The 15,005-nt window shown below is 42.6% G+C and overlaps 2 protein-coding genes across 2 annotated transcripts; both read left to right on the top strand.

Annotated features, from left to right (window-relative positions):
• Positions 1–1,740: 1,740 nt before the first annotated feature.
• Positions 1,741–6,841, top strand: LOC115396711 (serum amyloid P-component-like). The gene is made up of 5 exons (XM_030102703.1): positions 1,741–1,807; positions 1,993–2,047; positions 5,611–5,713; positions 5,800–6,097; positions 6,242–6,841. The coding sequence occupies exons 2-5, from the start codon at positions 1,993–1,995 to the stop codon at positions 6,458–6,460; spliced, it is 675 nt and encodes a 224-aa protein (XP_029958563.1). The 5' UTR covers positions 1,741–1,807; the 3' UTR covers positions 6,461–6,841.
• Positions 6,842–10,551: 3,710 nt separating this feature from the next.
• LOC115396710 (serum amyloid P-component-like) lies at positions 10,552–14,980 on the top strand. Its single transcript, XM_030102702.1, has 5 exons — positions 10,552–10,654; positions 10,840–10,894; positions 13,750–13,852; positions 13,939–14,236; positions 14,381–14,980. The coding sequence occupies exons 2-5, from the start codon at positions 10,840–10,842 to the stop codon at positions 14,597–14,599; spliced, it is 675 nt and encodes a 224-aa protein (XP_029958562.1). The 5' UTR covers positions 10,552–10,654; the 3' UTR covers positions 14,600–14,980.
• The last annotated feature ends 25 nt before the right edge of the window (positions 14,981–15,005 follow it).

The raw sequence follows: 15,005 nt of genomic DNA, 5'->3' as shown, positions 1-15,005 counted from the left end.
ATAATTAAATAAAGATGTTTGGACGTCTGCATGTCTTGTCATTATTATCTGAAACACATACTCATCAATGCGTTAGAGTATTTCAGTTTGTCATTGGTCTACACAATCTGTGGGGGTCCATGGTGATTCTTTTAAGGAAGAGGCACATCAAGGTTGTACAATAAAAGCATATGTTCAGGAAAATTACTCTGTTTTCATAAGTACATGGTAAAACACGGGAAACTACAGTGTAAGATTCCAGGACTGACACTGTAAGAGACGAGCATAAGTACCCCAGTCCATAAAATGTCATGCATGAGAGTTACCTCCACACTTTAGGAAACTACACATTAAGACACGTCAAACGACACTGTAAGAGAAGGGAAGCCACAACACATGGGCAGTATTATAAAGTGCTAGTGATTATAAACTTGATCCTCTGAATCAGAGCCAGCCCAGGCTTGTTAAGCGCCCCAGACGAGTCCAAGACAAGCGCCCTGTCGGAGCGCAGAACGGCGCGGCGCGGTGCACGGCACACGGAGCGTCGGGGCCCGCAAGTGTGCAGTCACGGCGGCCTGCCCCTGGGTAGCTGCCCAGTTTGCTTATGCCTAGAGCCGGCCCTGCTCTGAATTAGACTGAGCCACAGACGGCTGACCGAATCTGAAGCAACAAGACTTTCATCTGATTGCATGGTATAAATTGATGATTTCACATAAAGGATTGTCAAGATTTTGTGTTTTAAATCCAAGTGACATCCTTATTTGATGCAGCAGTATAGCATAGTGAACTGGTGACTAGGGGTGTCAACGTAAGCAATTTTTTGTACACGTGTAACCGTGACTTCTAACCGACATGTAACTGATTACATGTGGCGTCATAGATTTATCTTTTTCTATTGCAGTTGCGCTATATGACCAGTAGAGGATCTGCATTGAAATACACGAACTCATAATCCCATTAAATCAAAGACATTCCACAGTTATTAGACAAACGGGCCACCATTTCAGCGATTAAGCTGATGATATGTTCACTCAGTGTCTTGTCACATTTCTTTGATTTGTTGTATATAAAACGCCTCATGCTAGCTTGTGAACCGCTAGCGGTAGCTCACCAGCGAGATAGCTAGCATTAGCATCGATGCTAGCGTCGCTCCCTCCAGCTTGTTGGGGTGTTTCCATGGTAACTGGTCTCTCTCTTTTTTTTAATCAACCAAACATTGCCCCGCATGTATGTGGATAACAGCAGTAGATTGAACATTTAGTTAGTTCATGTCATTCATGTAATTATCTGAAGTTTTCAGGTAACATCGTCGCTCCACAAAATATTATAAAAAAAGAGTGAAAAAAAAAAACGATGAGGAGGAGGAAAATGACGTGCACACGGTTACTGATTTTCCTAAATGGTTATGATTTATTATCCATGTACACTTGTTGATGTTTACACCCCGACTGGTGACAGCTCTTGAAATCATTGAAAGTACCAAAAGAGCAGTGTGAAAAGCAACGTAATGAAGATTCAGATAACTATTCATGGACAGATGAACTTTGACCTTTATTTTGAACATGTGAGATAGTTTTTTCATTGTGGAATTGAGGAATAAGCAATACAGAACGAAACTCTTTTCAATATCAGGGTGTTACTCTCAGTGAATTTTGTTGATTCATCAACAAACTGTGCATGCTGGACAAGGCTGTGTGTGTTGCAAAAAAGAAGAAAACTCAGTTCAGGAAGGAAACGTATAGACGCACGCGCCCAGTCGAGAGGAGTGACTATAAAAGACCAACCAACCCGTCAGTGCTGATCATTCAGGTCTGACGCAGATTTCAAGGTAAGATGAAAACATTCCAAACTGATCATCACATCAAAAGCTTATTTTCTTTATCAATTTAAATCAGATTATTGCAGAAGGTGATGTTTTTTCCTGTTATTTGACGGTGTGTATTAGGAGCAACCCAACATTGTGAAATTTGCCTGATAAAATCTAACTTATCGTGATTTTTCTTCGCCTCACAGATGAAGCTGCTCATTGTTCTGGCCATGCTGGCAGCAGGAGCTGCAAGTGTTCAAGGTATGGATGTGTTTGACTTAAAGGAATACTCCGAAGATTTTGGACCCACGCCCTATCCTGATCATTTACAGAGTGAGATAAGCTCAAAAATACCTTTTTGTGTCCAGTCATCCAGTGCCTGGCTAACAGCTGTTTGCATCGTAGTTATCTTAGCTCAACTACAGCAGGTGAAGAGAAGGCAGAGCCAGACTGAGACAGTGGACAAAATAATCCTTCCAGTGGTCCAGGGGATGGCGAAGTAAATCCGAATGGTTATAAAACTCCTTCCACTGAAAGGAGTATTTTGTCCACTTTCTCAGTCTGGCTCTGTCTCCTCTTCACCTGCCGTGGTTGAGCTAAGCTAACTACGATGCTAACAGCTGTTAGCCAGACACTGGACGAACGGACACACAAAAGGTATTTATGGGCTTATCTCACTTTCTAAACGATAGGGATGGGGCGTGGGTTCAAAATCTTCGGAGTATTCTTTTAAAGCAGTAATAGTCAGAATTATCTTTTCAAACATAAGTAGTCAGAATACACATTTGTTGTATTTTATTGAATTTCAGCTTGTTTTTCTTCCTACAAGGGAGGTGGCTACACAAATATTGTGAAATATTTCCAGATGCTGTGATGTTGTAATCACACCAATACATTTATCTTGTGTTAATTACTTAAGAAAAAATAACTGAAAATCTGCGCATTCAGAGTGTTTATGTAGCCCGTGAGCTTCAGTTTCAGCCAGTACTTACCGATGGCGACTCTCACATAATGAAACTGTAACTGCTTCGGAAAATAAGCTTTCTGAGTGAGGCCGATTGCAGAAACTGTAAACAGAGCCATGCACACCCAGGGAAGATGAGCTTGCACTTGCACGCTTCCGACATTGATAGGCGTTTCCTCAGGAGGAGCAGCAGAGCTGGTAGGATGGTCTGGCGCATGCGCGTTTTTCAACAAGCGAGTAACAGACGTTAGGCTTCAACCTTTGAGAAAATCGTCCACCATACCTTGAAGTTCAAGTGTTGCAGATGAGATGAAGCAATATTTTAAATTCACAGAAGTATTTTGTTTTGTGTTTTATTATGATCTCTGTTGTTTATTTTTTATGTTTCACTGACGTAATGACTAGGGCTGTCAAATGATTAAAAATTTTAATCAGATTAATCGCAGCTTACAAATGAATTAATCATGATTAATCACAAATAATCACAATTTCCAACTGTGTCTGAAATATACCCTTTTTTCCTGTATTGCATTAACAAAAAAACGACAGGACATGATTATATATATTTAACATGTGATGTGTTTTATATTTAAGGCTCCAAATAAAATAAATATTCAAAAAACTAAAACATGCACACCATAATGTGTGTGTGTGTGCAGTGCTCCCTCTGCAGTCCCTCAAAAGTTGGCTTTTGGCAGGAGTTACATTTTCAGGTCTGTAACAAATGTTGTACCACAAGAAAAGTAAAACTAAGAGATACCACACTTTTTTCTTGCACAATAAAACAGGGCATTCTTAGCCAGTGTTCCTTTTTGTGTGGAAAACAGAAAACTGCTTCAACATTTTTGAATCAAACAAGTAGAATCCATGGGGCCAGCCGGCTTATCTCTCTCCATATTGCTGTCTTCTTCTGTTTTGATAAATGAATTGATGCCACGCCTCCTTTTCCTCCTGTCTGCTGACCGTCCATGCTTCACTTGTCCGCGTGACGTAAAAATCGTCATGAATTCCTGTCCGCTCGGGTCCGCGCAGCAGCCAGATTTTGAGACCGCGTTGCGCAATCGCAGCAGTCTACGCATGCGCCAGAGCGCCACAGCAAACAAAACATGACAGTAAAAGTGAAAGTAGACGGAGATCCAGCCTGATGGCTCCACTAAAAGACACTGAAAGAGTGAAAAACTCGTGGAAAGAGAGAGCAGACTCTGTCTGGAGGGAGGAGAAGGTCTGCAGACAGAAAGTAATTGCTCCGGCGCCGCCCCCGCGATTCAGAAACAGAAAAAAAAGGCTAAATAAATTTTAATACTTAATGATAATGTACTGACAGTGTATGTGCTTAATTTTCTCTAAATAATCCGTAATATAGGAGCAGATAAACAGTCTGTACTGCCGGAAAAGCTTCTCGATCAGCTGAGGTTGAGGTGAGGCTTCTTCTTCTTCTTCAGTTGCTGGCAGCTTGCAGGCAGCTTGCATTCCACGCGGGTGCACTACCGCCACCCGCTGGTAGAGGTGAGGATTGTCATGATGCGCATGCGTTAAACTGCATTAAAAATTTTAATGAGATTGATTACATAAATTAACGCAATTAACGCGTTATTTTTGACAGCCCTAGTAATGACTTGTCACATGCTATTACCAATGAAATTATTAATTTAAAGGGCAACTCCGGTTTTTTGACACCTGGACCTTATTTATAGGTGTGTGCATGCTCATATACTCACTCAGACAAACATCGTGCAGCTCGGAGTCCTTCAGAAGTTATTTAGATCCAAACGATGTAGCCGCACTAGCGGGGGTGCCACAGCAATGGAGCATTAGCGCGGGACATAATCTCTGCAAAGTCGCTCATTTCGGCTGTATTTCTTCATCCATCGCCAGTGTTATCATAAAGTCAGCTCGTCTACCATCTTCAGGTGGGTCAGCTGAAGAGCTGACAGTTTTCGCTAACTTAGCCACAATTAGCTCAGATGGGAACGTTGCGGCGCTCCTCTCCCCAGCAGAGAGGCACTTTGAGTCGGCCTCGGCTGTCACGGTGCCCCGGTGTCTGACTTCCAGGGGCCGAATTGGAAAACGGCCCTCAGCTGCTCCACGGAGGCTCCGGACACCCGCGAAGACGCACGGCTCACACGCGGCCGCTGGGCCGCTGGATGTCTCTCCTCGCCGGGAGGATGCGTAACTCCGCTCCCCGGCAGATGCGCGCTCCGGCGCGCCGAGGTCGGTGCTCTCTCCTTGCCGGGAGGAAGCGTATCTCTGCTCCCCGGCGGATGCACACTGCACGCCGGCCGCGGGACGCGCGACGGCCCGCCGCGCCGCTGCCGGAGCTCTCTCCTCGCCGGGAGGAAGCGTATCTCTGCTCCCCGGCGGATGCACGCTCCGCGCCGGCCGCGGGACGCGCGACGGCCCGGAGCTCTCTCCTTGCCGGGAGGAAGCGTATCTGTGCTCCCCGGCGGATGCACGCTCCACGCCGGCCGCGGGACGCGCGACGGCCGGAGCGCTCTCCTCGCCGGGAGACTCCAGATCTCCGCTGCCCGGCGGATGCGCGCTCCAAGCCAGGCCGCGGGACACCGCCGGAGGCCCCCCTTCCGACCGAAAGGCAACCCAGCGCTGATGGATGAAGAAATACAGCCGAAATGAGCGACTTTGCAGAGATTATGTCCAGGGCTAACGCTCCATTGCTGTGGCACCCCCGCTAGTGCGGCTACATCGTTTGGATCTAAATAACTTCTGAAGGACTCCGAGCTGCACGATGTTTGTCTGAGTGAGTATATGAGCATGCACACACCTATAAATAAGGTCCAGGTGTCAAAAAACCAGAGTTGCCCTTTAAGTATTTCAATGAACACTTCAATTTTTTTTTTTTCAGATCTCTCCGGGAAAATGTTCACGTTCCCGGTGCAAAACGACCAAGCTCGTGTCAGGCTGATAACACCCAAACAACAATTCAGAGCTGTGACTGTCTGCCACAGGTAGCAATTTAATGTAAATCCTGATGAACACACATCCTCTCTGACTGTCACCAACCTTTTAACAAGCCAGTGTGTCGTACCTGCAGATCGTTTACAGACATCAAAAGAAACCACGGCCTGTTCTCACTGTCCACCTCTGGGTCGTTCAACTCTTTCCTGATAATCTGGGATGAAACCAATAATTATATGTGGGCTTACGTCATGGATCAGTCGTCAGAGTTCAGGGGACTGGACTACAAACCCAACATGTGGCATTCCATCTGCACCACCTGGGACTCGGCGACCGGACTGGTGCAGTTGTGGTTTAATGGAAGGCCGACAATTCGCAAATATGTGCCCGTCACATCAGCTATATCTGGAACCCCGATGATCATTCTTGGACAGGTATGGTTTTATTACTTAACATCGTGATCAATAGTCCATCACTGGTTTCTGAATACACACAATTTGGATTGGTTATTAAGGTGTAAGGTGTGAAAGTTTTAAAATGTAGAGACGTTTTTCTCTGTTGCTCTACGTTCCCCACAGGAGCAGGATTCTCACGGTGGAGGATTCGACATCAATCAGACTTTCGTCGGGATGATGTCGGACGTCCACATGTGGGACTACGTCCTCTCTTCCTGTGAGATTCAGAGCTACGTCGACGAGCTCAACTTCACTCCGGGGGACGTGCTGAACTGGAAGGCGCTGGAGTTTGAGATCACAGACAAAGTGCTGGTGGAACCGAAATCCTCCATCTGTCACTGAAACTGTGACGGACATGTGTCAGTGTCTGGGAAAGCCTTGCTGTGGTTCAGTTGTTTTGGGTTTCCACTGAGGAGAAATTGTTTATGTTGGCAAATTATGTTGTTTTCCTGCTAATTTGAGGATGTACTTTTGACTTTTCTTTCCCCATCCCATAACAATTTTAAGAATCTTTGTGCATTCACCCTATTTGGGAACAATTTGACTCTGTAATAATCATAGATTGTTTGCTCTAGAACTGCCTCATGTACAGTACAACCATTTTTGTTTAATTATTTTGATATTGTAACACACTTTGAGTTGTGTTTTTAATCTAAAAAGCATTTTATGAATAAAGATTGATTTGATTTGATTTGATTTGACGTAAACCAAAATCAGCTGTTTAGCCAATGTATTAAAATATTGATTAAAATACGGAAGCACAGCAGACAAGGGTTTTGTTTTTGTGTTTTTTTTTAATGTAAGCTACCTTTCACCATCAACTATCTTTTTTACAAATATGGCAGAACTTTAACGCACTTTAAATGCAGTTTAACGCATGCGCATCATGACAAGCCTCACCTCTACCAGCGGGTGGCGGTAGTGCACCCACGTGGAATGCAAGCTGCCTGCAAGCTGCCAGCAACTGCAGAAGAAGAAGAAGCCTCACCTCAGCCTCGGCTGATTGAGAAGCTTTTTCGGCACTACAAACTGTTTATCTGTTCCTTTATTATGGATTATTTAGAGAAAATTAAGCACATACACTGTCAGTACATTATCCTAAAGTATTAAAGTTTATGTAGCCTTTTTTTTCTGTTTCTGATTCGCAGGGGCAGCGCCGGAGCGATTAGTTACTTTCACTTCTGTCTGCAGACCTTCTCCCTCCAGACAGAGTCTGCTCTGTCTTTCCACGAGTTTTTCACTCTTTCAGTGTCTTTAAGTGGAGCCATCAGGCTGTAGCTCTGTCTACTTTCACTTTTACCGTCATGTTTTGTCTGCTGCGCGGACCCTGGCGGACAGGAATTCATGACGATTTTTACGTCACGGAGACCAACGCGCAGCGCACACCCACGCGGACATGTGAAGCATGGACTGGCAGCAGACAGGAGGCAAAGGAGGCCTGGTCAATTAATTTATCAAAACAGAAGAAGAAAGCAATGTGGATAAACCGGCTGGCCCCGTGGATTCTACTTGTTTGATTAAAAAAATTTTGAAGCAGTTTTCTGTTTTCCCCACAAAAAGGAACACTGGCTAAGAATGACCTGTTTAATTGTGCAAGAAAAAAGTGTGGTATCTCTTAGTTTTACTTTTCTTGTGGTACAACATTTGTTACAGACCTGAAAATGTAACTCCTGCCAAAAGCCAACTTTGGAGGTACTGCTGAGGGAGTACTGCACACACACACATTATGGTGTGCATGTTTTAGTTTTTTGAATATTTATTTTATTTGGAGCCTTAAATATAAAACACATCATGTGTTAAATATATACAATCATGTCCTGTCGTTTTTTTGTTAATGCAATACAGGAAAAAAGGGTATATTTCAGACATAGTTAGACATTGCTATTATTTGTGATTAATCATGATTAATTAATTTGTAAGCTGTGATTAATCTGATTAAAAATTTTAATCATTTGACAGCCCTAGATATTATATATTTAATCAGTCTTTATTAACCAACAAAAAACACTAAATCCAGCTGTATTTATTGGAGAAAAGGGTACTCATGTGAGGCGGGGAGGCTCAAATCGATGGCTGGGAGATTTAACTCTGCAGTCCTTCATGTGCACATGTGCAGTAGCGCAAGGGTTACGTAATGCATGCACGTCTTGACGAGGATTATGTAATGGAGGCACATCTCGACGGGCAAGCACATTTTGACAGAACACCGGCTGAGGGACGGACACCGCAGCTAATCCGTACTCATTATAATCACTGCTGTGGCTCACACCGGCCACGGTCCGGCTGCGGTTCGGCTACGGAGCCCAAACCATTCTGGTAACTTTCCACAAGGATCTTATTTTTCCGCATGCTGTAGCCCTACCACGTAAAGCAGCATAAATTTGGTGGGATGCGAATGACCTGAGCAAAAAAAAAAGTCTGTCAGTCCGTTGTTAGCATATTAGGAATCACTCCACTCTGGTGTTGACACACAGTAGTCCCCCGCAGTGTCGGCTTCTTCTTCTTCTTCTTTGGGGTTAAAGGTAGCTTGCATCCCTACAGTTGCACTACCTCCACCTTCTGGTTCTTATAATCCGGTTTTTATTTTACAACTCATACGGACAAGTTATGTTGACATATTGAAATTTCCACCTCATTAAATTGACATACAATCTTGAGTTAGATTACCAATAAGTCATTTTATCAAGCTGATATACAATAACTCATTATGGAAAGTAGAAATAACTGACACAGAAAACTGAGAACAATTTATGGACAATATCACTTATTCCAGTGTAGTTACAGGTAAAGCGCTTGTTGCAGTGGAAGCACTGGATAGCAAGGAAAGACAAGGTTGATCTTAAGGGCTGGGTAACTTTAAAAGGTGAATTGCTGTCTCTTAAAAATAAAGATAACAAATAAATATTTAAAGATGTTTGTACGTCTGCAGGTCTTGTCATTATGTGACACATACTCATCAATACGTCAGAGTATTTCAGTTTATCATTGGTCTACACAATCTGCAGGGGTCGGTGGTGATTCTTAAGAAGAAGAGGCATATATCACGGTTGTACAACAAAAGCATATGTTCAGGAAAATTACACTGTTTTGATTAAGTACATGGTAAAACATGGGAAACTGCAGTGTAAGACTCCAGGACTTACACTAAGACATGAGTGTACCCCATAGAGTTCGTAAAATGTCATGCTACATTTATGAGATTTAACTCCACAGTTCAGGAAACTACACATTAAGACGCGTCAAACTACACTGCAGGGAAGCCACAAGACATGGACTGTATTATAAAGTGCTCGTGATCATAAACTTGATCCTCTGAATTAGACTGAGCCACAGACAACTTATCGAATCTGAAGCAACAACACTTTCATCTAATAGCATGGTATAAATGAGATTTTTTATTTGTATGTGTGATTTCACATAAAGGATTGTCAAGATTTTGTGTTTTAAATCCAAGTGACATCCTTATTTGATGCAGCAGTATAGCATAGTGTACTGGTGACTAGGTGCGTCAACGTTAACAATTTTTTATACACATGTAACCGTGACTTCTAACCAACATGTAACCAACTGCATGTGACATCATAGATTTATCTTTTTCCATTGCAGTTGCGCTATATGACCAGTAGAGGATCTGTCTCCATTGAAATACAGGAACTCATAATCCCATTAAATCAAAGACATTCCACAGTTATTAGACAAACGGGCCACCATTTCAGCTATGAAGTTGATAATATGTTCACTCAGTGTCTTGTCACATTTCTTTGATTTGTTGTATATAAAACGCCTCATGCTAGCTTGTGAACCGCTAGCGGTAGCTCACCAGCGAGATAGCTAGCATTAGCATCGATGCTAGCGCCGCTCCCTCCAGCTTGTTGGGGTGTTTCCATGGCGGCTGGTCTCTCTCTTTTTTTTAATCAACGTAACATTGCCCCGCATGTATGTGGATAACTGCAGTAGATTGAACATTTAGTTAGTTCATGTTATTCATGTAATTATCTGAAGTTTTCAGGTAACATCGTCGCTCCACAAAATATTATAAAACAAGAGTGAAAAAAGAAACGATGAGGAGGAGGAAAATGACGTGCACACGGTTACTGATTTTCCTAAATGGTTATGATTTATTATCCATGTACACTTGTTGATGTTTACACCCCGACTGGTGACAGCTCTTGAAATCATTGAAAGTACCAAAAGAGCAGTGTGAAAAGCAACGTAATGAAGATTCAGATAACTATTCATGGACAGATGAACTTTGACCTTTATTTTGAACATGTGACTTAGTTTTTTCATTGTGGAATTGAGGAATAAGCAATACAGAACGAAACTCTTTTCAATATCAGGGTGTTACTCTCAGTGAATTTTGTTGATTCATCAACAAACTGTGCATGCTGGACAAGGCTGTGTGTGTTGCAAAAAAGAAGAAAACTCAGTTCAGGAAGGAAACGTATAGACGCACGCGCCCAGTCAAGAGGAGTGACTATAAAAGACCAACCAACCCGTCAGTGCTGATCATTCAGGTCTGACGCAGATTTCAAGGTAAGATGAAAACATTCCAAACTGATCATCACATCAAAAGCTTATTTTCTTTATCAATTTAAATCAGATTATTGCAGAAGGTGATGTTTTTTCCTGTTATTTGACGGTGTGTATTAGGAGCAACCCAACATTGTGAAATTTGCCTGATAAAATCTAACTTACCGTGATTTTTCTTCGCCTCACAGATGAAGCTGCTCATTGTTCTGGCCATGCTGGCAGCAGGAGCTGCAAGTGTTCAAGGTATGGATGTGTTTGACTTAAAGGAATACTCCGAAGATTTTGGACCCACGCCCTGTCCTGATCATTTACAGAGTGAGATAAGCTCAAAAATACCTTTTTGTGTCCAGTCATCCAGTGCCTGGCTAACAGCTGTTTGCATCGTAGTTAGCTTAGCTCAACTACAGCAGGTGAAGAGAAGACAGAGCCAGACTGAGACAGTGGACAAAATAATCCTTCCAGTGGTCCAGGGGATGGCGAAGTAAATCCGAATGGTTATAAAACTCCTTCCACTGAAAGGAGTATTTTGTCCACTTTCTCAGTCTGGCTCTGTCTTCTCTTCACCTGCCGTGGTTGAGCTAAGCTAACTACGATGCTAACAGCTGTTAGCCAGGCACTGGACGAACGGACACACAAAAGGTATTTATGGGCTTATCTCACTTTCTAAACGATAGGGATGGGGCGTGGGTTCAAAATCTTCGGAGTATTCTTTTAAAGCAGTAATAGTCAGAATTATCTTTTCAAACATAAGTAGTCAGAATACACATTTGTTGTATTTTATTGAATTTCAGCTTGTTTTTCTTCCTACAAGGGAAGTGGCTACACAAATATTGTGAAATATTTCCAGATGCTGTGATGTTGTAATCACACCAATACATTTATCTTGTGTTAGTTACTTAAGAAAAAATAACTGAAAATCTGCGCATTCAGAGTGTTTATGTAGCCCGTGAGCTTCAGTTTCAGCCAGTACTTACCGATGGCGACTCTCACATAATGAAACTGTAACTGCTTCGGAAAATAAGCTTTCTGAGTGAGGCCGATTGCAGAAACTGTAAACAGAGCCGTGCACACCCAGGGAAGATGAGCTTGCACTTGCACGCTTCCGACATTGATAGGCGTTTCCTCAGGAGGAGCAGCAGAGCTGGTAGGATGGTCTGGCGCATGCGCGTTTTTCAACAAGCGAGTAACAGACGTTAGGCTTCAACCTTTGAGAAAATCGTCTACCATACCTTGAAGTTCAAGTGTTGCAGATGAGATGAAGCAATATTTTAAATTCACAGAAGTATTTTTTTTTGTGTTTTTTTATTATGATCTCTGTTGTTTATTTTTTATGTTTCACTGATGTAATGACTTGGGCTGTCAAATGATTAAAAATTTTAATCAAATTAGTCACAGCTTACAAATTAATTAATCATGATTAATCACAAATAATCGCAATTTCCAACTATGTCTGAAATATACCCTTTTTTCCTGTATTACATTAACAAAAAAACGACAGGACATGATTATATATATTTAACATGTGATGTGTTTTATATTTAAGGCTCCAAATAAAATAAATATTCAAAAAACTAAAACATGCACACCATAATGTGTGTGTGTGCAGTGCTCCCTCTGCAGTCCCTCAAAAGTTGGCTTTTGGCAGGAGTTACATTTTCAGGTCTGTAACAAATGTTGTACCACAAGAAAAGTAAAACTAAGAGATACCACACTTTTTTCTTGCACAATTAAACAGGGCATTCTTAGCCAGTGTTCCTTTTTGTGTGGAAAACAGAAAACTGCTTCAACATTTTTGAATCAAACAAGTAGAATCCATGGGGCCAGCCGGCTTATCTCTCTCCATATTGCTGTCTTCTTCTGTTTTGATAAATGAATTGACGCCACGCCTCCTTTTCCTCCTGTCTGCTGACCGTCCATGCTTCACTTGTCCGCGTGACGTAAAAATCGTCATGAATTCCTGTCCGCTCGGGTCCGCGCAGCAGCCAGATTTTGAGACCGCGTTGCGCGATCGCAGCAGTCTACGCATGCGCCAGAGCGCCACAGCAAACAAAACATGACAGTAAAAGTGAAAGTAGACGGAGATCCAGCCTGATGGCTCCAATAAAAGACACCGAAAGAGTGAAAAACTCGTGGAAAGAGAGAGCAGACTCTGTCTGGAGGGAGGAGAAGGTCTGCAGACAGAAAGTAATCGCTCCGGCGCCGCCCCCGCGATTCAGAAACAGAAAAAAAAGGCGAAATAAATTTTAATACTTAATGATAATGTACTGACAGTGTATGTGCTTAATTTTCTCTAAATAATCCGTAATATAGGAGCAGATAAACAGTCTGTAGTGCCGGAAAAGCTTCTCGATCAGCTGAGGTTGAGGTGAGGCTTCTTCTTCTTCTTCAGTTGCTGGCAGCTTGCAGGCAGCTTGCATTCCACGTGGGTGCACTACCGCCACCCGCTGGTAGAGGTGAGGATTGTCATGATGCGCATGCGTTAAACTGCGTTAAACCTACACTAAGGAACTTTTCAACCTTAATAAAAGATTTTAATATCTTTTGTGATGATACATCGACTTACAGCTAGTTGAATGACCCCTCTGTCACGGGCTGAGGGCATCAGTATTGCTTTCACTTGGACTAAGCAACTGTGAGGAGGGTGGTAGGAACCCTGCACACTAAAAAACTCCAAATGTGCTGACTGCTTTACGGCATGCGTCACATCATGATATAACATTGTTTAGCCACCATTAGATTCATTACCTCGTCGCTATCCATCCTTCACACAGCCACTGGAAACAAATGAAGGCGAGTTCAGTCCGACAGCATGCCCACCGGGAGCAGCAATTTACGACGTCATGCGCTAGTCCTCATGGGAACTGTAGTATTCCTTCAGGCAAAACACTACCGCTTTTGTCCACTGGCGCCGCCAAAATCAATGAAAACTGAAAGTTCCTTAGTGTTGCTTTAAAAATTTTAATGAGATTGATTACATAAATTAACGCAATTAACGCGTTATTTTTGACAGCCCTAGTAATGACTTGTCACATGCTATTACCAATGAAATTATTAATTTAAGTATTTCAATGAACACTTCAATTTTTTTTTTTTTTCAGATCTCTCCGGGAAAATGTTCACGTTCCCGGTGCAAAACGACCGAGCTCGTGTCAGGCTGATAACAAGCAAACAACAATTCAGAGCTGTGACTGTCTGCCACAGGTAGCAATTTAATGTAAATCCTGATGAACACACATCCTCTCTGACTGTCACCAACCTTTTAACAAGCCAGTGTGTCGTACCTGCAGATCGTTTACAGACATCAAAAGAAACCACGGCCTGTTCTCACTGTCCACCTCTGGGTCGTTCAACTCTTTCCTGATAATCTGGGATGAAACCAATAAGGATATGGAGGCTTACGTCATGGATCAGTCGTCAGAGTTCAGGGGACTGGACTACAAACCCAACATGTGGCATTCCATCTGCACCACCTGGGACTCGGCGACCGGACTGGTGCAGTTGTGGTTTAATGGAAGGCCGACAATTCGCAAATATGTGCCCGTCACATCAGCTATACCTGGAACCCCGATGATCATTCTTGGACAGGTATGGTTTTATTACTTAACATCGTGATCAATAGTCCATCACTGGTTTCTGAATACACACAATTTGGATTGGTTATTAAGGTGTAAGGTGTGAAAGTTTTAAAATGTAGAGACGTTTTTCTCTGTTGCTCTACGTTCCCCACAGGAGCAGGATGCTCACGGTGGAGGATTCGACATCAATCAGGCTTTCGTCGGGATGATGTCGGACGTCCACATGTGGGACTACGTCCTCTCCTCCTGTGAGATTCAGAGCTACGTCGACGAGCTCAACTTCACTCCGGGGAACGTGCTGAACTGGAAGGCGCTGGAGTTTGAGATCACAGACAAAGTGCTGGTGGAACCGAAATCCTCCATCTGTCACTGAAACTGTGACGGACATGTGTCAGTGTCTGGGAAAGCCTTGCTGTGGTTCAGTTGTTTTGGGTTTCCACTGAGGAGAAATTGTTTATGTCGGCAAATTATGTTGTTTTTCTGCTAATTTGAGGATGTGCTTTTGACTTTTCTTTCCCCATCCCATAACAATTTTAAGAATCTTCGTGCATTCACCCTATTTGGGAACAATTTGACTCTGTAATAATCATAGATTGTTTGCTCTAGAACTGCCTCATGTACAGTACAACTATTTTTGTTTAATTATTTTGATATTGTAACACACTTTGAGTTGTGTTTTTAATATTAAAAGCATTTTATGAATAAAGATTGATTTGATTTGATTTGATTTGATGTAAACCAAAATCAGCTGTTTAGCCAATGTATTAAAATATTGATTA

Source organism: Salarias fasciatus, chromosome 11 (assembly GCF_902148845.1).
Source record: "Salarias fasciatus chromosome 11, fSalaFa1.1, whole genome shotgun sequence".
In the NCBI taxonomy this organism is placed as follows: Eukaryota; Metazoa; Chordata; class Actinopteri; order Blenniiformes; family Blenniidae; genus Salarias; species Salarias fasciatus.
Note: the sequence above shows the minus strand (reverse complement) of the source record. Positions and strands in the feature narration are given on the sequence as shown.

Coding starts and splice junctions, on each gene's coding strand:
- LOC115396711 (XM_030102703.1), top strand. CDS start 1,993: ATGAAGCTGCTCATTGTTCTGGCCATGCTGGCAGCAGGAGCTGCAAGT. Junction 2,048..5,610: donor AGGAGCTGCAAGTGTTCAAG/GTATGGATGTGT, acceptor TTTTTTTTTCAG/ATCTCTCCGGGAAAATGTTC. Junction 5,714..5,799: donor GCTGTGACTGTCTGCCACAG/GTAGCAATTTAA, acceptor TCGTACCTGCAG/ATCGTTTACAGACATCAAAA.
- LOC115396710 (XM_030102702.1), top strand. CDS start 10,840: ATGAAGCTGCTCATTGTTCTGGCCATGCTGGCAGCAGGAGCTGCAAGT. Junction 13,853..13,938: donor GCTGTGACTGTCTGCCACAG/GTAGCAATTTAA, acceptor TCGTACCTGCAG/ATCGTTTACAGACATCAAAA. Junction 14,237..14,380: donor CGATGATCATTCTTGGACAG/GTATGGTTTTAT, acceptor CGTTCCCCACAG/GAGCAGGATGCTCACGGTGG.